This window comes from Peromyscus maniculatus, chromosome 7, assembly GCF_049852395.1.
Source record: "Peromyscus maniculatus bairdii isolate BWxNUB_F1_BW_parent chromosome 7, HU_Pman_BW_mat_3.1, whole genome shotgun sequence".
Lineage (NCBI taxonomy): Eukaryota > Metazoa > Chordata > Mammalia > Rodentia > Cricetidae > Peromyscus > Peromyscus maniculatus.
Genome location: NC_134858.1, coordinates 62870056 through 62894742, shown reverse-complemented (window position 1 = coordinate 62894742; position 24687 = coordinate 62870056). Strand labels below are relative to the sequence as shown.

The 24687-nt window shown below is 50.4% G+C and overlaps 2 protein-coding genes across 2 annotated transcripts; one reads left to right on the top strand and one right to left on the bottom strand.

The window, feature by feature from the left end:
* Positions 1 to 2631: 2631 nt before the first annotated feature.
* Positions 2632 to 11159, top strand: Slc51b (SLC51 subunit beta). Its single transcript, XM_015998019.3, has 4 exons — positions 2632 to 2933; positions 8404 to 8524; positions 9805 to 9895; positions 10795 to 11159. The coding sequence occupies exons 2-4, from the start codon at positions 8434 to 8436 to the stop codon at positions 10997 to 10999; spliced, it is 387 nt and encodes a 128-aa protein (XP_015853505.1). The 5' UTR covers positions 2632 to 2933; positions 8404 to 8433; the 3' UTR covers positions 11000 to 11159.
* Positions 11157 to 24551, bottom strand: Rasl12 (RAS like family 12). The gene is made up of 5 exons (XM_006979331.4): positions 24190 to 24551; positions 22139 to 22195; positions 16473 to 16546; positions 15660 to 15850; positions 11157 to 13454 (listed from the first exon to the last, which is right to left on the bottom strand). Exons 1-5 carry the CDS (start codon positions 24290 to 24292, stop codon positions 13079 to 13081), a joined length of 801 nt encoding a protein of 266 aa, XP_006979393.1. The 5' UTR covers positions 24293 to 24551; the 3' UTR covers positions 11157 to 13078.
* Between the last annotated feature and the right edge of the window lie 136 nt (positions 24552 to 24687).

The window sequence follows — 24687 nt, the reverse complement described above, 5'->3', positions numbered from 1 at the left end:
GCTCCTTCCCAAAATCTCACAAATTCCAGTGTTTCCTTTTCCTCACTCTGGCTTTACCACGAGAATTAATCCCTCAAAGAAGTATGGCAGGGTGTACATTTTGGGTTTTTGTTTTTTATTTGCTTGTTTTTAAGACAGGGTCTCCCTGTGCATACCTGGCTGTCTGGGAACTGGCTATGGAGGTCAGGTTGGACTCGAACTCACAGAGATCCTCCTGTGTCTACCTCCCAAGTGTTGGGACTAAAGGCATGTGCCACCATGCCCTGTCTGTTGTTACTGTTTAAACTAGGTCTCACTAGGTAGTCCCGGCTGTCCTGGAATTTTTTGTTTGTTTGTTTGTTTGTTTTGGTTTTTCGAGACAGGGTTTCTCTGCGTAGCTTTGCGCCTTTCCTGGAGCTCACTTGGTAGCCCAGCCTGGCCTCGAACTCACAGAGATCCGCCTGGCTCTGCCTCCCGAGTGCTGGGATTAAAGGCGCGCACCACCACCGCCTGGCCTGGAATTTTTTATATAGACCAGGCTGACCTAAAATTTGTGATGACCCTCTTGTCTTTTGCCTCGCAAGTACTGGGCTTACAAGTGCATGCTGCCACAGCAGCAGCGTCTGTAGATTTTTACCCAGTGCTAGAGACTGAACCAGGGTCTCGATGTACTAGGTAAGTGCTCTACCACTGAGGTATCCCCCAGCCCTTGTCCTTTTTAACATCTTCCAATGTTGGTCCTGACTGGCTGTTTAGCCCAGGCTGGCCTTGAACTCATAGCAATTCTCCTGCCTTAGCCTCCAGAGAACTGGGATTACAGGAATGCCCTTTTACACCGGCTTCAGGGAACAACCTTGTGCTTGCACATCTCTGCTCCTGTCTGTGGTCATCTAGAATTATCTCTTTCATATTTCACTTTAGCTTTCTCTGCTGAGAAGATAACAAGCTACTTGGAAAAACCATTGTTTGAAAGGTAGCGTTAAACTGGTTTCTAGGGGCTGAAAGCTAGCTCCGTGATAAAAGATACTTACCACCAAGACTGATGACCTGAGTTCAATTCCAGGAACCCATATGCCTAACCTCTCCTGCCTCAGCTGGAGCAATTTGTCCAAAACACATAGAATTCACAAACCTAGGAATGTTCACACCAACTAAGCAATCAGACACGTCCCCTCTAGGCTGGCCTGGCTTCCTGGTGAAGGCCAACCTGAGGTAAAGAGCCAGTCTGGAGAGAGGCAGAGAAGGAAACAGCTAAGGATCTTTGAGCCTTGCTTCAGCCATTCCTGGGGCCAGCTCCACCCTGCCTTTCCTAGTAATATGAGCCAATAAATTCCTTGTTCGGTGTTGAGTTCCTCTTCCTCAGAACTCTAACCAGAGACCGTCCTTTCTGAAACATGCCCTGAATCTCCTCTACTTCTCACAGCTCCGCTGCCACCAGAGGTGCCCTGACCCTCCTCTGCTTCCTGTAACCCACTGTCCACTCAGCAGGACACTCATCTTAGACAAATGGCAATGGAATCACTTCTCTGCCTGAAACGTCCTATATGGTGGTCTGACCTGACGTCTCGCCATTTCTCCTAATCACGGGGCTCCCTCCCCTCTGGCTACCTTCATGCTTCTCAGACTCCTTATGCTCCTGGTTTCCTCACTGTCCTTGAATCCACTTTCTCAGGGACTGGCATGGTTAGCTCATCCTTCATTCTTTAATATGGTGCTATAACTGTGTCTCCCCACATCCTATCTCTTTATTCTTATTTATTATTTTAATATCTACATTTATTTATTTATTTATTTATTTATTTATTTATTTATTTATTTATTTTTTTTTGTGTGTGTGTGTGTACATGCATGTCATAGCACTTGTTTATTGGGGAGAGGGCAGCTTGTAGGAAAGGAGTTGGTGTTACACCCACTGTGTAGGTCTTAGAGATCGAACTCAGGCCGTCATTCTTGGCAGCAAGCACCTTTACCCCCCCCCCCCCCCAGCCATCTCACCAGCCCATCTCCTTATGTGTGTCTGTGATTATTGTGATATTTGTGAGTGTGGGGGCAGAGGTGACACAGAATGCTTGTGGAGTCAGAGGGCAACTTCTAGGAGGGGGTTCTCTCCTCCCACCATGTGGGTTCTGGAGACCGCACTCAGCTCATCATGGCTGTGCTTACTCTTTGTTGTCTGTTGTCTCCCTGGAGTTTGTGCCCTGGGCTGGCAGCATCTCTCCCTGCCTTGCCCATGCTCTGTCCACACAGCAGGTGATCAGTTACCTGAGGGGATGCTTTGTGAGACACAGGGGTGGCATTCAGTGGGCTCAAAGAGGTGCTGGGTCTCTTCCTCTAGACCACACTGCCATCCCACATGTTTCCATTACTTAAAGCAGAGAGGATCCACACGTGTACACTGGCAACTGTCAGAATTGATTAGGTCTGGCCTGATGGAGGGGAGCACCTCACTCCTGGGCCTGCTTTCTCCTCTGTGGATCCCTGATCACACACTCTCCCAACCCCCGACTTCCAAGGCTGACTTTATGGTTCCTTTCAGTTCCTCTGATGACCTTCACTATGCGAAAGTACCGGCTATAAAAGGAAGGAGCCTTGACTCCTTCTATGGTTAACGATTGATAATAATTAAGAGTCCGAGGACTGGAGTGGGCACCCCGTAACGACAGGTCATGCTGAGTCAAGTGGAGTCAGTTTGTCACCGGAGGTCATGCATTCAAGAGGTCATTCACCCTGGAGTGGCAGCAGAGACACCAGGTCTGGGCGTGTGCTAAGGGCAGAGCTACCAAATGGGCCCCCGCTGCCGTGAGCTCTGTACGTGGATTTCCTACCACAACCGGGCCTTCCTGGGGAGACCTCCCGTGCAAGGACTGCCCCAGGTTCCCGAGAGGAGGAAGAGGAAAGCACAGGAAGCAGGGCTGCACCACCCAGCCTGAGGTCCCAGGAATCCCAGGTTCGAGGTGAGTGCTCTGAGGCTGCTGTGGGGATGGGTGGCCCCTGGTCTGCGGCAGGAATCACAGCAGTGGTTAAGTTCTGTTTAAAATGAAGGGATCTGATAGAAGGGCCGGAGGGACCATGACACCTCACTGCAGTGTGATGTCCTGGACAGGATCATGAACAGGACAAGGACATTGAGAAAACTAAGTGACATCCAAAGGAAGCATGGAGTTTAATTTAATAATGATATTAAAAATAATTGTATGTGCCAGGTACCAGGAGAATAACTAAACTTTTCTGTTTCTGGAAATATGAGTTTTACTTTTTTAAAAAGGTACTTTATGTGTATGAGTGGTTTTCCTACACATATGTCTGTGTGGCATGCATGTACAGTGTCCTCAGAAGCCAGAAGTCAGTATTGAATCTCCTGGAACTGGAGTTACAGATGGTTGTGAGCTGCCATGTAGGCACTGGAAATCCAACCCAGGTCCTCTGCAAGAGCATCAAGTGCTCTTAACTGCTGAGCCATCTCTCCAGCTCTCAATTTTTACTTAAAAAAAAAAATGGAATGTCCTGGATAGCTCTACAATTTTGCTCAGATGGCTGCAGAACCTGGAAAAGCTGTTGCTGCTGCTGCTACATAACGTCACTATTACTGCACTCTTGCTTTCTCTCTCTCTCTCTCTCTCTCTCTCTCTCTCTCTCTCTCTCTCTCCCTCTGCTCATCCACCCACCCACAAATACACAACTTTCTGTTTTTGAAACTTTGTACTGTCGACTACAGAAGGAAAGGACCTTGGTTTACAATGCTGAGCTGATAGTGTACAGAGTGACAGCCACCATGGTCTATAAACGTCAAACTTAGTCTCCCCGCCACCTGGACAGGAGAAACACGCTGTATTAAATACACCCAGCCTTCATGCAGGGATTTGATTACAGAAGTCAATAGATACACCTTTTTAATGGGGGTCAGGGTGTGACAGAAAGTCCCCTGCTGCTGTGGTGTCTCAGAGTGGGAGGGCTTGGCTCACCACTCCCCATCTCCAGTCCCCTCTCCCTCTTCCTCCATCTCTGTCCCTACCCCATTGTCCCCTGAGAATTGGGCCCAGGAACTCATGTATGCTAGGCCAGCACTCAACCACTGAGCTACAGCCCAAGCATGCATGCATCTCCACTCACTTAGTTCCATGAATTAAATATCTCAAATTAGAATTGCTCTTTCAAAAAGGTATATGACGGATATCACACTGAAGCATGCATATACGTGTACAGAATATACACCCATAAAATTATAGGGGTTGAGATGGACAGACGATGGTTCAGTGGTTAAGAACACTGGCTGCCCTTCCAGAGGACTGGGGTTTGCTTCCCAGCCCCACATGGTGGCTCGCAACTGCCTGTCCCTCCAGTTCCAGGGGATCCAACACTCTTCTGGCCTCTGTGGGTACCAGGCATGAAAGTGGTGGACAAACAAACACACATGTAGGCAAAACACCCAAATACATAAAATCAATAAAACTGAAAAAAAAAATGTAGGTGTTGTAGGTCAGTGGTAGAGTTCTTACTTACCTAGCATGTGTAAGGCCCTTGGCTTAATCTCCAGTAACACACACACACACACACACACACACACACACACACACACAGGAATTACACACATTGCTTTTATGAATGAGTGGCATACTCAAAAGAAATCTAATATGCACACAAGTTTTCAAAGTCAGTGTCACATGCAGGTGTCTAGACTCTGTCAGTCTCCAGAAGGAGACAATATTTGCTACCTAGACTTCCCCGTTCTTCTCTACGGGTGTGGGGAACAGGGGTCATCTGACATGATTAACCTAACCCAGGCACCGCAGCTGGCCAGCCTGCCTCGTCCTTCTCAGTGTGGCACGTGGGAGTTAGGACACAGATTGCATTGATTAACCATGCTCATGACTGTGTCTTTTCTATCCGGTCCCTAGTCAAGGAAGGTGGAAGTAGGCATCTGAGTCCTCAAATGTCTTAGATCTTTATTTTTTCTTAAAGATTTGTTTTATTTTTATTTGTATGTGTGGGGGGCATGTGTGTGCAAGTACTTGTAGAGGCCAGGAGAAGGTGTTGGATCCTCTGGAACTATAGAGCCGGGTGATTGTGAGTCACCCTGATATAGGTGCTGGGAAGTGAACTCAGTCCCTTTACAACAGTGGTTCTCAACCTTCCTGATGCTGTGACCCTTTAATACAGTTCCTCATATGGTGGTGACCTCCCCACCATAAAATTATTTCATTGCTACTTCATAATTGTAATTTTGCTTCTGCTATGAATGGTAATGTAAATATCTGATATACAACGCCAAAGGGATCAAGACCCACATGTTGAGAACCAATGTTTTATAAGACCAGTACTTGCTTTTAACCCTTGAGTCATCTGTCCAGTCCCCAAAGGGTCTTTCTTTCTCCCCACAATTCACACCTACTTAGACATATGAGTGAGTATTCATATCTGGGAAAGCTTAACTCTTATATTCATATCAAAGTACTTTCTTCCAATCCAGTGGTTTTCTCTGCTTTTTTCAAGAGGACTTAATCCAGAGAAAATTCTGGTGTCAGTCAGGTCCTTTGGTTCCCCTTTGGCTGTCTGCCATTCACTTGTCTGAGAAAGTTCCAGGCTGCACATACAAAGGCTGTCTCGGGCAGAGCTGTAGAACCAACCCCTGCACTTGAGACCATGTGGTCACATTGCCTTTGGTGGCTCTCATGAGTGCCCAGGACATGTTTTCATGGCAGATCTAATCCACACCCTTCCCTTAACCATCTTATGTCTTCAATTATTTCTTCTTAATTTTCTTTGATTTCTATGACCCCTCTCTTCCTTTCCTGGAGGCAACTATTCTAATGTGTTTAACACGTACCTTAAAAGTTGTTTTAGGAGCTGGGCAGTGGTGGTGCATGCCTTTAATCCCAGCACCCAGGAGGCAGAGCCAGGTGGATCTCTGTGAGTTTGAGGCCAACCTGGTCTATAAAGTGAGTTCCAGGACAGGCACCAAAACTACACAGAGAAACCCTGTCTCAAAAAACCAAAAAACAACAAAAAGTTGTTCTAGGAAAATATGTGCTATTTTGTGTGTATGTTCTCAGTTTTGATAAGAGGTATGGTGTGGCCCCCTTGAGGACAGTTTTTATTACATTTATTTGGGATGGGGGAGGATGCACCCATGCCATGGTACACATGTAGAGGTCAAAGGACAACTTATGAGAGTTGGTTCTCCTCTTCCACCTCGCAGGGCCTGGGAATCGAACTCAGTTTGGCTGCCAGGCTTCGTGGCAAACACCTTTACCAGCTAAGTCAGTCTGCTCACCCAGAGTTGGAAGTGTTTTGTATTCTTGGCTAGGTTAATCTGCCAGGAGTGTTCAGTTTACAGCCCACAACCCACAGGAGCTGAGAACAGCTATAAACGGGGGGGGGGGGGGGGGGGGGGCGCGAGTGTCTCACACGAAACTGTAAACTCACTTAAAACATGAGGTTTTCAAACTTTTGATTCCTAAGTCTTTGTGGATGATAAGAACCTGCCGAGCAGTCAGGAGGACCAGCTGCTGGTCAGGGCTAGAACTGCTCATTATAACTAGTCACCAGCCACACATTACCGAGCCCTCAAAATGTAGCAAGTGGGCTTCAAGATAAGCATGCTGTTAGCATAAAGTTTACACCCCAGTTCAAAGACCTGGCATCAAAAAACATAAAACACCCGAACAGTTTTTACATCAATCACATTGAAATAATGCTTTTAAGTGTACTGTCTTGGCTGAAATATGCTGTCAAAATTAACCTCACTGTTTCTTTAAGCAGAAAATCTTGGGTGGGGTAGTAATAAGGCAGTGTATGCATGCGAACTTGCTTTATTTCCCAGGGACAGAAACAGGCTCAGACTAAGGGGACTGCCTGAGGGAGCGTGGTTCATGCTCTTCTCTTGCCAACAACAGAAATTAATTTTGGGCATCATCCCCACCCCACCCCCACCCCCCACGCCTCTTACCCACCAAAAGAAAAAGAAGAAACAGTTCTCTGAGTAGCGACTCGGGGTAGCGTTTACCAACCCAGCCTCATGCTCCCCAGCACCTCTCCACAGCAGCACCCTGCAGCTGTCTTTCTGGGGCTCTTCTGGCTTCTTGACCGGCAGTGGGCAGCAGGTCTGTCAATCCCCAGAGGGAGACTAGGATAAACCAGGCTTCGGCAGCTGGAGAGACACTGGCCTGTGATTGGCTACCGAGGGAGGCGCAAGGTGGAGTGGGTGGAATAATTAGGTTAGACACGGGGGGGGGGGCAGGGGGGGGGAGTTGCAGAGCTGGCAGAAGCAGGGGTGTCCCCTGAAAGGACCCCGAAGCCGTCAGCGGCACAGCCTCACACTGGCCTATGCATCTCTGCCCCTTCCCCTGCATTTTAGAAAAGACTTGAGTCCCTCCTCCTCTGTGGTTCCAATTTTCACATTCTTATTTTATCCATGTGTCTATCTACCATCTAGCTATCATGGAAAAAAAATCCACAAATCTCACCTCAAAGAGGATAAGAAATGGTTTATCCTGGAGCCAAATATAAGTGACCAGGGCCCAGGAACACAGATCCCAGTTACCCTAAATTCCATGTTCCGAATGGTACCAGTTTCACGATGGGTTGTTTAGAGAGGGTTGGGGAGGGGAGGGGAGTGTCTCAGTCTGGAGCCCTGGCTGGCCAGGGTCTTGTTGTGGAGACCAACCTGGCCTTGAACTCACAGAGATCCTCCTGCCTCTGCCTCCCAAGGGCCTCATGAAGTTTTATAGCAATAGAACAATGAAAGTCACAAGTCAAGACACTTTACAAATGCATCCCTGTAAACACTGGGTAGGCAGGTTACAGAAAATCAAGGAAGTCTCTGCTGTAAACCTGGATGCACTTGAAGCACATTCTTAGCCTTCCGGGTGGTGGAAGCCAGGGGTCTGTTGGCACGTTCCAAAGGATTTACCTGATAGTCACAAAGACGCTAGGTCATACGTGGAGACAGGTAATAAATGGCTCTTGAGGGGACTGAAGATGGTCCAAGATAATTTGGCTCTGGACTTGTAACATTCCAACCTTTGCACACAGAGGTTCAAGTTGGTGGTCAGCTTTGTAAGACACGCTTCGTCCCCGGAACTTGCCTGTCAATCATTTATTGCGACAGGGTGTCCCTACATAGCTCATGCTGATCTGGAACCCTCCACGTTACCCAGGCCTTGAACTAGCCTAGCAGTCCTCCTGACTCAGTCTCCTGAAATTGTTATTGCATTCACTGCCACAGTCAGCTTCAGTTCAGGCTCCTGCTGTCCCAACACTGGGCCAGAGCCCTGATGGTTTGGACAAGGCGGAAAGGCAAACCGGGGCGGAAAGGCAAACCGGGGCCAGGATGTGCTGTCCACTGTTGCCAGAGTTGTCTGCTCGGAGGCCAGAACCTGAGAGGCCAGGAGGACCGCTGGGGACTCAACACTTGTTTGTTCACAGCCCAGAAACATCTCAACCAAGAGCAGAGACATGGACCACAGTGTGGAGGGAGCTGCAGCCAGCCCTGAGGTGCCCCAGGAACTTCTGGAAGAAATGATTTGGTTTTTTCGTGCGGAAGATGGTAAGTGATGGGGGTTGGGGGTGGTGAAGCAGTTCGTCACTGTCTCTTCTACCCCACCCAGTGGCACATTTTCTTTAAAAGGGAGTAAGGCTAGACATCTCATCTAGAGGGGCTAGCTGAGCCTACTCACTCTCCTTTTCTCAGGGTGTGGGCCACTTAGCTATCAACCACCTCCTCTATTTATTAAACTGTACTGTGTGCTAGGCACAGTCCCTAGCACTGGGGTCACAGCAGTGAAAAACAAAACGCAAGTCTCTACCCACACCGTGTGTCCATTCTAGTAGAGGACATAGAAAAGAAACCAGCAGCTAAAAGTATATGTTCCCGGTGCACAGTGAAAAAGAAGCCAGCTGGCCCGGTAGGTAGCCCAGATCTGCAATCCTCGCTACACAAGAGGCTCAGCCATGATGATCACAAGTTTGAGGCCTGCATGAGCCACACAGAGATGAAGTCCAGCCTGGGCAACTTAGTGAAATCTTGTCTCAGAATTTAAAAAGAGTTTGGCACTCAGTGGTGAAGTGGTTGGCTAGCATTCAAGGAATTCCTAAACTCAACCCTCAATACAGTGTGTGTGTGTGTGTGTGTGTGTGTGTGTGTGTGTGTGTGTGTGTGTGTGTGTGGCAGGGGTGGGGGGGTTGGTGGGGGGTGGGATTATGCATCGAGGTAGACAATGAGATCAGGGAATGGCTCACTCTGATGAAGGCTTGCTGCGGGGAAAACCCTCGAAAGAAGGGAAGGAACTCACTGTCGGATCATTTGGTGGAGGATCTTTCCTGCCAGGGGGGGGTAAAAGCTGTGCACCCGGAGCCTGCCTCGCTTGGAGACGTTTGACATGTCCTGAGCACTCACAGCCCAACCTGCCACTTTACCTGGTGCCCGTGGCAGACAGTCACTGTATCCAGTTAGGCTCTCATACTCTCCCTCTCTCCTCTTTCTTCCTTCTTTTCCTAAAGGCAGTAACATTGAAGACGGAAGTTCAAGGTGACCCACCTCTTCCTCCTTGCCCCTCACACCCCTTTTTACCCAGCTAGTATCCAAACAAGTGCCATCTCCCCCATAGGACCAGGGCTGGTCCAGAGCAGAGAGCTTGTCTCCACCCCATCCATCCACCCAATGGTCAGTCGGGAGTTCCCTCAGAGCAAGGGGTCTTGATGGGGCTCTCCATAGCAGGGGACAAATGAATGACCCGAGATGGGCCTGAGCCCAAGCCGCAGTTGTGAGTGGGTGGATCTGAGTGGCACCTGGCCTGAGGATTTGTCTGTCTGTGTGTCCCTCCTCAGCGGCTCCTTGGAACTATTCCATCCTGGTTCTGGCAGCCCTGGTGGTGGTGATAAGCATGGTCCTCCTGAGGAGGAGCATCCTGGCAAACAGGTGAGGAGTTGGTCTGGAGCGGGTCTCCAGAGGGGGGGAGCGGGGTTTCCTTCCTAGATGGAAACCGGCTCTTCGTCTTTTGCTGGCAGCTGTCAGGGAGGAAAGCTATTAAACCATCCAGCAGCTGCCCCCAGTTATGACCCCCTAGCCCTGGCTAGCAAGTTGGAATGGCGCAGAAGGGTGTCACCCTCTAAGGGGTCCCGGCCCCTCTTGCCCTGTCAGGAAGGGTCCCTCGTAGCAAACTCAGCTGAGAGACAAGGTGGCTGTCCACAGGAGCAGCAGATATAGGCCTGCTCCCCTGTGGGCCATGCAGATTATCTGGTGCTCAGACCCTTCCACCGTGGCCTGCAGGAAGCCCACGAGTTCCTTGAGTAACTCAGTTTGGAGAAAGGAGAGCTTTTTAAGAATTGGTGAAAAGACCACCATCAGGTTGAGGAAGTAGCCAGTGGGAGCCATGTGCAGGGTTGTGTCTTACATGCATGATTGAAGGCGTGGGGAAACATCCTGTTTGGAGAAACAAGCAGAGTGACAGATAGATTAGTTAGGGATTTCTGGCAGCATCTCAGGGATCGAGCATGGCAGGTGAGGTCACCTGTACTAAGATGACAGCCTTGGGGCCAGGATAGTGTGGTTTGGAGAAAAGTCACAGGGCTCAGAATGGGCAGATCTGGATGTATAATACGGTGCTTCTTTGCCTTCGTATGCTTCCTCATCTCTAAGGGCTGTCAATCAAAGCTTAGCTCCTGGGTAGCCTTGCAGAGAGATGATAGACATGAAAGTGGGAGCCGCTCAGCCACTGCCCCTTCTGCACAGAGGATTCTTCCCTCAAGCTCTCTAACCGTTGAGTCCTGACCCAACCTCTCAATATCCCCGATCAACACCATTTCCTCTCCTCCCAGAAATCGAAAGAAGCAGCCACAAGACAAAGAAACACCACAAGTCCTGCATCTAGATGATTCCAAGATGAAAGAACTCAGCAGCCTGGGCAACCTCAGAGAGACACTGATCTCAGAGAAGCCCTGCGTGCCCCCGGAGGAAACAGAGCTGAATGAGAAAGCTGCACCAGAGGTCTTTCTACCAGATCCACAGGAAACCGAGAGCTAGTGAGCGTTGAGAAAACACACTACCCCAGCCAGACACATGACTGTGATCTGAACTCAGCTCTGTGGCCTCAAACCCCTCAGGTTAGACACTCCCCTCCAAGCAGCCTAACTTATTTTTAGCAGACACAATAAACAAACTTCGCCCAGATGAAAATTCATTATTTTAAAAAAGTCTTTTATTAAAATGCTTCTCCAGGTGGGCAGTTGGAAGTGTATGGTTGGTTCAAACGATGGTAGTCTATGAAACACACACAAGTGTTGGTGTTTGTTTTGATCTTTCTGGGGGCCCACCACCCAAATAAATCACACACAGAGGCGTATTCTTAATTATAAACGCCCAGCCTTAGCTTGGCTTGTTTCTAGCCAGCTTTTCTTAAATTATCCCTGTCTTCCTTTTGCCTCTGAGATTTTCCTGTTCTCTTACTTCTATAAATCTTATTCTTATTCCATGGCTTGCTGGGTAGCTGGTCCCTGGAGTCCACCTCTTTCTCTGGCTACTTCTCTCTCTCTCTTCCCCCCAGTTTTCTCCTATATATCCTCCCTGCCTGCCAGCCCCACCTGTCCTTTCTCCTTCCTTCCTATTGGCTGTTCAGTTCTTTATTAGACCATCAGGTGTTTTAGACAGGCACAGTAACACAGCTTCACAGAGTTAAACAAATGCAACACAAACAAATAGCTTAAAATAATATTCCCCAGCACACAAGTGGCTTGGATCAAACATACAAAGTCGTGTGTGTGGTGGAAGCCTTAATTCCAGCACTTGGAAGGCTGAGGCAGGTGGATCTCTGTGAGTTCAACTCAAGCCTGGGCGAGTTCCAGGACAGCCAAAGCTACATAATAAAGAGACTCTGTCTCAAAGAAATAAAAAGTACAAAGTTCAGATCTGGCCTGTTGGTCAGGATCAGTGCCAGGGCTTGTGGTACATGCTCTTGAGTAGTTCACAGCCTCCTTCTGACCTTAGCATCTCCAGCTACAGAATAGAGCTGAAGACTGGGTTTGAGATCTTTTCAGTCCAAGCTCCTGCGTCTGTTGGCTGGGTGCTGAAGGAGCAGACTTCCTAGGTTAGGATGCCTGGCTCAACCCATCTAATGCCCTTCCTGAACCAGCTCATCTAGAGTTTGTGGTAAACAGTAAGAAACCGCTGTAGCTGGACAGCCTTCTCACATCCGAGACTTGGTAAAACACCGAATGGGGGGTTGATGCCAAAGTCCACCTTATTAATCCCAAACACATTGGGATCTATCTCCCCAAAGTGAGCTTTGAAAACTCCGATCCATTGCTGAGGGACCTAGGTCCAACCAAACCAGACTACACCTACCTGTGTAGAATGACTTTCTGCAGCCTTAGTCATTAAACTCAAGAAGGGTGATCCAAGGGGGTGGGGGAGGGGGGTCTACTAATAAAGTGGTCACAAGAGTCCCCAAAGGCTGGTGAAAAAAAAATGCCGGAGGCTCCCCCCTAGCCTGGACAATCCACAGCCCCTCTCTGCACCCTTCACTGAGAGTGCTGAAATGCTCCCATCCAGATTTCATTGCCGTATCCAGGCTTTCCCACAGGATTATTCTAACCGGATTTTTCTTGGATGGACTGGAAGGTTTGTAGCCTGGGGTTTTAAGACGTCAGAAGACATGGGAGGCCCCAGCTTTGGGCCTCCGGACAACTGCCCTACCTCTTTTTACCACCAGGTGGCAGTAGGGCCCCAGGGCCAGCCATCCTGTAGACTGCTACAAGCCTTCACATAGATGAAGCTGCTTTGAACCGGAGTCATGGCACAGGATATGCACCGCAGTTCCTTTCTGCTCGCTCCTGGTTCCAGGTCTCTGGCTGGTAACGGGGACAGCTTCTCTCCAGGGTGGTGGATGCAGAGGTTACCATGAAGCCCAAGGCCTGGGGGACTCAGATCAGCATACCTGCCTGTCCCTCTGGCTCACACAGTGAGCATGCCGGGACTGCTTGCTGCTGGAGGTGGAGTCCAGCTATGGACCCGGGCCTAAGGGCCTCTGGTACATCGGAAGACAAGCCAGCCTCCGCCCTGCAGCCCCAAGCATCAGCCGAGCGTGAGGTTTCTGTAGAAGGGTCCTCAAAAGATCTTGAAGCCCTTCAGTAGGGTCAAGGTGGGTGCCTTGCGCTTGCTCTGGGCCCGGGATGACTTCACAGTGACCAGCTTGGCCTGGGCCACAGTGGGCATCTCCTTCAGGCTGATCGTGGAGAGAGTGTTGAAAGTGCAGCTGGCCAGCCCATGTCGGGCTGTGAGCGGGGTCTGGTGAGACAGGGCTTTCTCCTCAGAGATGAAGAGGGGCCGGGCCGCGGGGCTCTTCTCCAGCTCTCGGCGCACCTCTCGCACCGCCTCATGAAAGACATGCTGCACATGCTCGAAGTCCAGGCAGGCAGAGACCTCAAAGAACAGGCACCCGAACCTGCCCGCCAGGGCCGCGCCCTCAGCCCTGGTGACCTGCCTGGCGAGGAAGCAGGGGGAGGCGGTCAGGAGAATGGCATTCCAAGTCAGGCAGGGAGGGTCCCACACCCATCTCCCCACCCGGTGGTCTGAATCTGTTTTCTCATCAGCACGGCGGGGTAATGGCACCCGCCTCTGCAGGCTGTTAGGGCAAAGACAGACAATTTGCATGGCGTGCTTAGCATGATTACCTGGCACAGAATCAGCACTCAACAAATGGTAGCTGGTGTTGCCAAAGCTGGAATTTAGGAACGCATATGAAGAAAGGAGAAAAGATGAGCCAAGTTCTCCCATGCTAGACTCTGCCTATGGCCAAAGGAAGGAAGCCATTGCCTGTCTCCTCAGGAAACGGCCACCCTTAGCCCTGGCTTGAGGAACCAGTATTAGAAAAGAGCGGCTGTTTGCACTGAAGGGGGCCTCACCCCTCAAATTACTCTCATGGGTGTTTTGTCTGCTTGTCCAGTTGGGGGCCAGCAGAGAGCAGCAATGTTAGAACAGAGGGACGGGGCAGGGCTGTGTGCACTCCTGTTCGCTTCTATCCGCCTCCTGTGATGAAAGGATAGATGTTTGCAAGTGGAAGGTCTCTAGGAACGTCTGACTGGAACCCATGAGAATGGAGGTGGAGGAAAAAAAATGAAGATTGGCTCTTGAAAAGCTCCTATGTTCTGACGGGGACTCCTCAGGTCTTGAGGCCAAGGCTGCACCAGCTGAATCCTGCTCACCAACCCCCACTGATGAACTGCCCCAACCAACATCCCTGAGGACCATGGCACAGCCAAGATGGGAGGGGATGGATGCCAGGGTAAGAAGTCGTGGGGGAAAAGTTTCTGGGCCAAGGCTGATTGGGCAGGTGCAAGGGGACAGGAAACCCAGCGTGCCACTGAGCCCTGCCCTCTTAGTGTTACACGTATTAGTGTTCAGCTGAAAAGTGGGGTAAACCGTCACGTCTTGTACCCAGGGAACCAGGGCTGTTTCATTCAAACCCTGGATTCCGGGTCACTCACTTGCAAACTATTTTCAACAATCTCTTTGGGAAACACTGGGGTTAAAACAATATCCTATAGTCACCCCCACAAGCCTGGGTCATATGGAACACTCTCCTTTCTATTCACAGTCCAGTCTTCCGATCGCTCTTCCGAGTTCCAAGAGAGTTCAAGGACCACCTTCAGTGGTCCCACTGTAGGAATTCCCTTATTCTCCAAGATGCAGTTTTTCTTGGGCTGCAGGTTGGACCGCCCGTGAAGAAGACCCCACACTATCAGAGTTACCTTTCAGGAAACCTTCTTCCTCTGCCTGTGTGACCTAATCTGAACAAATCCCAGCATCAGTCACTGGGCCTCTGGGGTCTGGGAGAGCTAGAACGAGTTAAGAGCAGAAAGGGAGAAGCAGGAGGCTGATGGAAGGTGAGTGCCACACCCAGCAGGTGGACTGGCCACATGGAACAATGTCCGCTTTGGAGAGTTTCAGCTGGACTGCTCAAGGGCAGGCCTTGGGTGTCCAGGGCCTTAGGGCTGGCTAGGCGGGTGACTTGGATGTGTGGGGAGGGTGGAGGTAGAAACCACGGGGAGTGGCGAGGCCTGTGGTCAGCTGAAGGAAGCAGGCCCCACCTCAGAGCATTCCAGCTCCAAGTCATTTAAAACATTGTGCCAGCCAAGCAAAATATGGCTGCAGCCTTCTGTGGTGATCTGCCCTCTGGCCCAGTCTGTGACCCCTGGTTCAAGTCCAAGCCTTTCTAAGAGAGGCCTGCCCTCAGCAGCCTACTGTGGCAACAAGCCTGAGGTGCTGTGTCTGGCCAGGGCAAGCTGGTTGGACCTACAGCAGTCACCTGATCCAAGGAGCAAATTAGACCTCCTCCTCGGGACTGGAGTTGGGCACCAAATGACTACTCAGCTGCTGGGAGAGGGACCGGAATGTCACATGGCCTCGGGCAAGGCTGATGTAAGAGACCACCGAGACTCCTGAAAGGAAGGGGTGCCTTCTCTCTTGCCTTTGGGGGATCCAGCCCATGTCCAAAGTGGCCCAGGTGTCCTTCCCTCCCGTCACTGGCTGCCTAGAAGACAAACTCACTGTGCACTCGTTCAGCACCATCCCTTTACCTGAAGTTGAGGGCGGCTCCGGTCTTGGGCAGCAGTGGTCCCTAAGGATGTCATCCTGCATCCGTGTGGAAGCAAGCTGTAGAGGAGAGGGCTAAGACGGCTGCACTCACCTGTACTGGGCCATGTCCAGTTTGTTGCCCAGCAGCAGGGCAGGGTAGCTGCGCTGTGTCTCCTTGGCGTGCAAAGCCAGCAACTCTAGGTAGCTGCTGCTGCTCTCAAAACTCTGGCGACTGTCCACACTGTACACCACCAGGAAGGCATGGGCCCAGTTTAGATAGCGCTCACAGTTCCTGGGGGTGTCCTGGAGCGAAGGAGAGGAATCTACCTCAGAGGCAGAAGAACTTGGGGGGCGGGGGGAGACCTTCACCTGGGCTGCCCTTTCCAACTCCTGAATCTTTGTCCATTGTTCCCAGCAGATCTCTTTGCACAGGGGCACTTCAGTGTTGCTTTGGCTTGGTGTGAAACGAGACATTGTCTCATGAACCCCCCTCCCACCACCCAGCCAGAGACTTGGAGACCTTGGCCCCTTGGGCACTGAGTCAAAGATTCTGGCATGGTCTTCCAAGGTCCTACTGTCCCTGGGTACTGCTGCTTTTGGGTCAGGTCCATGCTGCCCCTTTGGTCTCTGGGAACAGACTCAAGCCATGGCAGGGGGTGGGGAGGACGAGGAGAGAGATGCTGACACTGACAGGCTCTGTGTGGGAGTGTTTATGTAAATAAGTTTGCACATGTGTATGCTTAGTCTCACAGCATACGGTATCTGGGCTGATGTCAGCAATCACCCTTCTCATATGGCAAATGAAAGACTCAGGCCCAGAAAAGTCAGAGCCCCGTTCAGGGCCACACAGCAAACGGGAGCCTAGAGGGATCCAATTGGCTCAATGCCCTCTCTGGGGGATTGCAGGGAATGGGGATAAGGTTACCAGATCTGCAGTGTCCATGACCCTCAGGTGGACAGGTTGGTGGTCCACAGTCTCCTCAGAGCTGTAGGTGTCCTCTGCAACATAGACGGTCAGCCAGGTCAGAGGCATGGCCCTCAAACAGAGAAGGTCGATGTCCCAGCTACATCCTGTGCTAGACTCTAGTGTAGCCTTGACTGGCCCTTGGGAGCTGCTACCAGGCCACTGCCTCTCTTCACTCTTCAGGCTTGAAGCATCAGAGGCCACTATATACCATGCCCCGGGGGACAGGTTATTTCTGAATCCCTGCGCAAAGCCCGTGGTGTGGAGTGTGTGGCCCATAGGCTCAGCCGCAGAGGCTTGGCGCTTCCTCCACGAACCCCAGTTTTCTCCACTCTCTGTCCCTTTCACCATAGTACCTGGCCCACAGGGGGTCCCCAGAGAGGACTTCTTCCCTCAGTAGTAGAGGAGAGAAGGGAAAAGAGAAGCTCATGACATGTCAGACCTCACACACAAGTCCCAAGGTTTTATAAGTCATCATTATCAAATAGACAAGATGATGTAGGATCCAAGCCAACTTAAGGGAAACGGGGGAGGGGATGGAGAAGCTCAGTGGGGAGAAGTGATTGCTATACAAGCAGGAAGACCCGAGTTCAAGTCCCCAGCACCCACGTGAAAAGTCGATTATAGGTGTGTGCATGCCTATAACCCCTGCACTGTGAGGCTGAGACAGGAGGATGGTGGGGGGATTGCTGACTGTCAGCTTACCCCTGTGCTCATGGAGACCCTGTCTCCAAGGAATAAAGTAGGAAGTGACAGCAAGATGCTTGATGCCCTCTTCCGGCCTCTGTGTGCACACAGATCTGCAAACTTGCACCCACTCCTGCACGTACACAGCACACACATACACCGCACCCCTCCCCCAAAGCCAATCTCTGTTACATTTCAACTGCCTGATTTAGACTTCTGCTCTCAAGGAGTGCATCCTCCTTTTAAATGGGAACACTATGATAGCATGAGCTAACAGTCCCCACCTTCCTTTTTTTCTTTTTCTTCTTCTTCTGTGTCCCCCCCGCCCCAGGACAGGGTTTCTCTGTGTAGCCCTGGCTGTCCTGGAACTCAGTGTGTAGACCAGGCTGGTTTCTGCCTTCCGAGTGCTGGGATTAAAGGTGTGCACCACTACTGCCTGGCCAGAGCTAACGTTTTCAAGCCTTCACTCTGCTGCTCGGCTTGTCCCTGAGACAGTACATTTAACAGCCCTATCTCCCAGGACTGTGGGAGGACTGCTCAGGCCTCCAGGCGTGGGGCCTGGCCCATAATAAGTATCTAAAAATGGCAGTGAGGAATGTGGAGGTCTCCAAGGTTAACAGGACAGGTCACATTCCCAGGTAATTTTTTTCTCCTTTTATTTATTTGGGCAAGTATGTGGTGTATGTATGTATGTGCACATGTTCGTGTGTGCATGTATGTGTGGAGGTCAGAGTTTGACACCTGGTGTCTTCTTCAGCCTCTTTTTATTTAATTATTTTATTTATTTGTAACTGAAAGTTTTCCTGTGCCCACCCAGCTCCTGTGTCCTTGTGGTCCCGCAGCTGCTCAGACCCAGTTGAACACACAGAGGCTTATATTAATTATGAACTGTATGGCCTATTGGCTCAGGCTTCTCACTAGCTAGATCTTACATCTTAAATTAACCCATAATTCTGATTTATGTTTAGCATGTGGCTTGGTACCTTTTCTCAGCTCTGCCTTCACATCTTGCTTCCTCGTGTCTGGCTGGCCACTCCTGCCTCAGCCTTCCTGTTCCCAGAATTCTCCTCTCTGCTTATCCTGCCTATACTATACTTCCTGCCTGGCTACTGGCCAATCAGTGTTTTATTTATCTACCAAATCAGAGCAACACATATTCACAGCATGCAGAACAACATTCCCATCATTTATTTATTTATTTTTTATGTGCACTAGTATTTTGCCATGGGTGTTGGGTCCTCTGGAAGAGCAGTCAGTGCTCTTAACCACTGAGTCATCTCTCCAGCCCCCAACTTTATTATTTTTTTAAAGAGGTTTTACATTGTATTTATGTGTATGTGTATTGTGTATGTGTTGTGTGTGTGTGTCTGTGCACGTGTTTATGTGTGCATGTAGACAGCATGTGTGCCAGTGCCCGCAGAGGCCTGAAGAGAGCATTGGATTCCCTGGAACTAGAGCTATAGGCAGTTGAGCATCTGACATGGGTGCTAGGAACAGGATGTGGGGCCTCTGCAGGAGCAGCCACTGCTGCTAACCACTGAGCCATCTCTCCAGCCCTGCTCCTCCACCTCACTCTTGGAGCCCCGGCCTTTCACTGGTCCTGAAGTGACCGGATGGATGGCCATTCCACTCTAGGGATCCATCCACCTGTCTCTGCTTTCCCCATTGCTGGGATTACAGATACGTGACAGCACACCTAGCTTTTCACATGGGTGCTGGGGCTCCGAACTCAGGCCCTCACGCTTATATGGTAGGCACTCTACTAAGTTATATCCATAGCCCTCCTACCCACTTATTTCATAAAGAAATAATTTTAAATTCATAGAAGTTACAAACTAACGGAGTTCCTATGTACTCTTCACCCTGTTTCCCTTAGTGTTATGCCTTATATAACCACAGCACCATTGCCAGACCAGGAAATTGATGTTGGTTCTGTACTATGAACTAAATTACTGACCTTATTTGGATTTCACCAGCTTGTTTTTTCTTTCTTTCTTTCTTTCTTTTTCTTTTTTTTTTTTTTTAGTTCTTATGACTTTAAACCCAAGAAGTCAGAATGTGGTCAGACATACAGAAATGTCACTGGCATGCTGACTGTTTCTCTTACTCCCAGCCATCCCTGGCACACGTACGTGAGCACATTCGGTCCCCACCTTTCCCTGGGGGACCCCTCTAGGCAGATCTGAGGTGTTCTCTGCCTTCCTGGCAGTGGTACTGTGAGAACAGCACCCCTAGCCCTGGCTGGACGTAGTCACACACTTCTCCCTGAGGGCCGCTGGCAGCCCAGCAGGCCTGGACACACGCCAGGTCCACTAACATCCAACATGAGTCACAGACAGCCCTTCGTCCCCAGCCTGCCTTGGGGACTTGGATAAATAGCTGCTCTGATCCAAAGAGAAAAAAAAAAAAAACCTAATGGAAAATATGCCCCAAATGTTTAACTATATTTGGCCCAAGAAGAGCTGTTGCTGGATGCCTACATCGTGTTCATACTTTTTAGTTTTTGGACAAAGTTGTCTTTTAGGCACTCCCTCCAAACAGGCAAAGTCCTGCCTCGCCTGAGGACAAGCGTTCCTCCAACCTTAGTCTTCCTGGCAGCCTCCCCGATCTTCTGTGGGCTCCACTGTAGAAAGATGGCAAGATTGTTTTGGGAGGCTGAGGCAGGAGGATTGTAAGGTCAGTCCCTGCCTGGGCTATAGAAGGAGTTCAAGGCAAGCCTGTGCAGTGTAGTGAGACCCCGTGTTAAAACTGGGGGGAAAAAGTGTGTGTGTGTGTGTGTGTGTGTGTGTGTGTGTGTGTGTGTGTGTGTAAGTGTGTGTGTGTAAGTGTGTGTGTGTGTAAGTGTGTGTGTGTGTGTGTGTGTGTGCAGGGGGGGCTGGTATACAATTCAATGGTAGAGTTCTGCCTAGCATACATGAATCACAGTGTTTGTTTAATCTCCAGTAATGGGGGTGGCGGTGAACTTGAACCCTTGCTCCCTGGCTAATGATGGGTCTGCTGGTCCTTCAGCTATGTCTGACCTGAGGCTTCCTATTCTGTAGGAATCCTAGCACAGATACACAGGTTGGATGAAGCCTCAGGTCACCGGGTGACTGGCCTCAGGAGCTAGAACGGCAACCTCTCACCCGGCACAGTGGTGTAGAGCCTACCTTGACTCTGGGAACTTTGATATCCTTAAAATAGTCATTTTATAAAAGGCACCAAAGAAGTTCTGTCAGATCGTTCACCAGGCGGCACCTCAGATACGAGGAGCATCCATGTCCTTGCGGGGACAGGATGGAGGTAAAAGCAGTACAAAGCTGACGTTGTTCCCTGGAGGAGCCAGGCAAGAACATTCCCCGGAGCCCCTTGCCCACTAGGGCAGAGGACATGTAGAGCCCTTCTATGCCGTCTCTAGCTCCCAGCTGCTCCAGTCACAGCTCCAACACAGACAACCCTGTCCCACACTCCATATGGAGAAATCGAGGCTCAGAGAGTCCGGTGTCCTACACACCTCTGCGTCTGGGTCCATAGACCGCAGTTCACAGGAAAGTGGGTGGACCTTATCTTTCCTTGAAACCAGAGGGGGCTCTGTAATGTTAGGCAAGTCACTGAGTCCCCTCTGCCTCAGTTTCTTTCTTATAAAGAGCTGTTTTAGCCACATGTCTCCCCACCCCCACCCCTCACCCCCCTACCCCCCATCCCCACCCCCCGGAGCTGAGGACCGAACCCAAGGCCTTGCACTTGCTAGGCAAACACTCTACCACTGAGCTAAATCCCCAACCCTGTTTTAGGCACACGTGCCTGAGACATACCCTCCCCTTTTGGTCCCACCAACACTTTATTTTTGATTTTTATAAATGGGGAAGCAACTCAACATTGTTTTCAAACAGCTAAGCTCATTCAGACACCTCGTCGTTCTCAATGGACAGTTTATAAATAAAAATATTATAAACAAGAGCTAAAAGTGACTTTGGTGCTAATCAGATTCTAATTGTGTTTATCTTGGGGATTAGGGTCGCATGTGAGAGTTTATTTTAGGGGATGATTCTCCTGTTAAAAATGAGTTTCACAACACAGATCTCATGAATGTGGTGGACTCTCAGCAGCATGCACAGGAAGCCATTTAAGGAGGAAGAAAAAAGCGCACATGCGCCGAGAGTCTCTTGGGGTCCGGCACTGGCCTGACGTATGTCCTTCCTTGAATCCTCACAGCGGCTCTCTGATGTATCCTATGCCTATGCCGCTGGCAGATGAGGAAATGGTAGCTCAGAGAGATTAAGTGACTGTCTCCAAGTGACCCAGCCAATAAACGTCAGAGCCAGCATTCAAAGTTAGCTTTCCACAACGAATTTGGGGGCGGGGGTGGAGGATAGAAAAATGGCTCAGTGGTTGAGAACACTTGTTACTGGGACCAGATTCCATCCCCAGCCCTCACATGGTGGTTCACAACCATCTTCGGTTCCGGGGGATCCAATGCCCCCTCCACGGGCATCAGGCACACACATGGAGCACAGATACACACCCAGGAAAAATACTCATATACATAAAATAACATACATTAAAAAAATCTAAAACAAAACAAACGTTCCTTGGTTCAAAGAATGTCCGGCACCTGGTTCAGAGAATCCCTTAAATAGCTCGCCTGGCTGCCCTCGGGAGAACACTGAGAGATCATTTTGAAGAACTGTGACTGTTTGGATGTGGACCTTCTGCTATTTAAGAAAAAACATTCTTTTAAGGTCTGTTGCATTGCATATTTGAGGGCAAACTGTCTCAGGCCCCTGAGCTGGACCAGCCCCCGCCCCCCGTTGTCTGGTGGACACTGAATCATCCCCGTGATTCTTCCCCTCTCCCCTAAGATGCACAGTGCTGGCCAGGGCCCACCCATGACGAGGCCCCGGGGGAACATCCAGGTGGGGCCCAGGCATCAGGAGGCCCAGAGAGGAGCGGCTTCTTACCCAAATTGGGGTCATATTCGCTGATAAACCTCTTGGTGAGAAACTTGACAGTCAGGGCTGCAAAAGAAAAAAGAGGTGAGCCAGACCGTCGGGTCTGCGGCCAGCCCCCAAGCCACTGTCCCTCACACTTTAAGGAGGTCTAACTGACCTCTGTGGTCTCTGGCTGACACCAAGCTTGGCTCTCCTAGGGCTTCATGCTGCAGAGCAGAGGAATTGGCTCAGAAGGGGTAGAAATGGGGTGCCAAGTCCCACTAATTGCGTGCACCCTGGGATTATTTTTCTAAAAATTATTATGAGCAAGAAAGGCAGTGAGAGGCATATCTAAGGGGTATTTGTGAACACCCTGCATCTGAGACCCTACATCTAGTTATCCTGAGGTCTGGAGGACCACCCGCCCACCTCCAGCTGAAAGGACATGTCTCCCACCGTGGACAGGTCACATTGATTCTGTAGCATGGGGCATTGACTCCAGTTTTGGCAACGGACCAAAGACTGTAAGTGAAGAATCGACTGTCTATTGCTAGGAAGGTCTGAACCCCTGAGGGCATGAGTTTCCCAGGCAAGGTCCAGGACAGATTGTGTCTCAAGTAAACATGGTCTAGTCTGAGTCCTCTACACCTTGGCCTTTTGCTCTCCGTGGGATTCCCACACCCCTCTGGGGTAGCTCTTGAGAATGCAAGCCTTGAAAAAGTAGTTTTTTCTTCCTTGAGGAGGGCACTAACAGGATTGCTCCTGTTCAGAGCTTGCCACATAAAGGCAAGGGTCAGCCAAATATATTATGCTGGACTCTTGATAGGATTAAAAATGAAATTCTTTTGAAGGGTTCCTAACACTGCCAATTTGCAAACTAGTAGCCAAGGAATACATATTTTAAACTTTCTGGTGCTGTAACCTAGTTGGTAGAGTGCATGAAGCCTTGGGTTACATTCCCAGCATTACATAAACCAGGAATGGTGATGCACATTTCTAAGTCCAGCACTTGGGAGGTGGAGGCAGGAGAATCAGGAATACAAGGTCATTCATTCTTGGCTGCATAGCAAGTTCCAGGCCAGCCTGGGCTATATGAGACTCTGCATCAAAAATAAAAAATAATTTCTTCATCCATTTAGTCACTGGCTGACTTATGGTATTGACTGAGTCACTGGGGACAGGCTAATTTTCAAAGTGTTCTGGGTCCCCCTCTCTGAGCCAGGGGTGCTGGATTCAAACTCAGAACACTTTCTCCAGGGATCTCGAAGAGAAGGAAAGCCACAGCGGATGGGTCCCTGCCGGCTGTAACTGGACAGCCAGAGGAGCCCCTGCGGCCCACCCATCTTCAGCTGTCTGGGTCTTGAAGGTCAGGTGGCAGGTCAAACACTCCTTTTGGAGGTCTCTGGGATGGCTCTTAGAAGTGACAAAGGTTCAGGTTTGACAGCAATTACCTCAATAGGTAGTAGCCCAGGACCCAGGATCCTCAAGGACAAGTCCCTGGCACCTGGGACCACAGTCTCCCATTTCCAGAAAGTCAAGAGGGGTCTGGCTTGAAACAAATACATTTGATAAGAAAATAGTCTGTTTCAGAATCCCAAGGGTTGGCAATGGAGGAGTGAGTGGCCCAGGCCTGAGAATTCTCATCTCTGCTGACTTCTATCAAGTCTCTTGGAAGAAGTGGTGAGGGGAGGGGGTAGACAGCCCAGATCAAGGAGTAGCAAGGGTGACACTAAGTTCAAAGGGGAACCAGGGCTGGAGACCAGTGCCAACAGGTCTCTTTAGTGTCAGTTGACAAGACTTGGCTGCTGATCCCAGGGAAGGAGATGAGTGGAAGGACCTAAGAGAAAGAGACAGTATTGTTGGGGACAGCGGGAGTCACAGGTGTCGAGGGCAGAGGCAGAGGAAGAGCCAGGCAAGCAGCTGAAGGCAGATACAAGTAGCAAGAGGAGAGCGGGAGCCAACATCAGAGAAACTGAGGCAAAAAGCAAAGTCGTGGAAACTCACCCAACCACCCGGAGAAGCAAGTCTCTGGGAGCCGGTGGATGAAGCTGCCCCCATCCTCCGCGCTCCGCGCCACTCACCAGACTTGCCCGCCCCGCGGCGCCCCAGGATGGCCAGGTTGACCTCGAGGGGCACGCTGTGCGGCCCGCTGCCCGCTCGGGGCTTGCCGAACACCGACGACATGGCGACGCTGCAGACGGCCACGCCGGTCTCGGGGCCGATGGGCTGCAAGCTGCGCGCCCTCAGTCACCCTCGGGCCCGCCCGTCGGTGTCCGCCTGCTGGAGGAGGGGCGTGGACGGGGCGTGGCCTTCGCGCTCCAAACACCTTTTAACAGCAGCTGAACACCCCGCATCTGGGATTGCGCTCCCTGCCTCCCAGATGCTGCCATCTTTTGCTTTAGACCACAGCCAGCTCAGCCTCAGCACTCTACTTCTGTATTTTGCACTGGGACTCAAGTAGCATCACTGTAGAACTCAGGCTCCTTGGGACAAAGGGTTTGTGCCTCTGTCCAAGACCTCATGGCAGAGCCTTTGGGAAGCTAAGGAAGGGTTGTGGTGAATTGGAGGCCAGCCTGAGT

Bases quoted from the DNA above. Each gene is read 5' to 3' on its own strand.
- Rasl12 (XM_006979331.4), bottom strand. From the start codon at position 24,292: ATGTCGTCGGTGTTCGGCAAGCCCCGAGCGGGCAGCGGGCCGCACAGC. The intron at 22,196-24,189 runs GTGAGTGGCGCG...TTTCTTTTGCAG, and splicing joins CCGCGGGGCGGGCAAGTCTG to CCCTGACTGTCAAGTTTCTC. The intron at 15,851-16,472 runs GTAACCTTATCC...CCTTCGCTCCAG, and splicing joins TCATGGACACTGCAGATCTG to GACACCCCCAGGAACTGTGA.
- Slc51b (XM_015998019.3), top strand. From the start codon at position 8,434: ATGGACCACAGTGTGGAGGGAGCTGCAGCCAGCCCTGAGGTGCCCCAG. The intron at 8,525-9,804 runs GTAAGTGATGGG...GTCCCTCCTCAG, and splicing joins GTTTTTTCGTGCGGAAGATG to CGGCTCCTTGGAACTATTCC. The intron at 9,896-10,794 runs GTGAGGAGTTGG...CTCTCCTCCCAG, and splicing joins AGGAGCATCCTGGCAAACAG to AAATCGAAAGAAGCAGCCAC.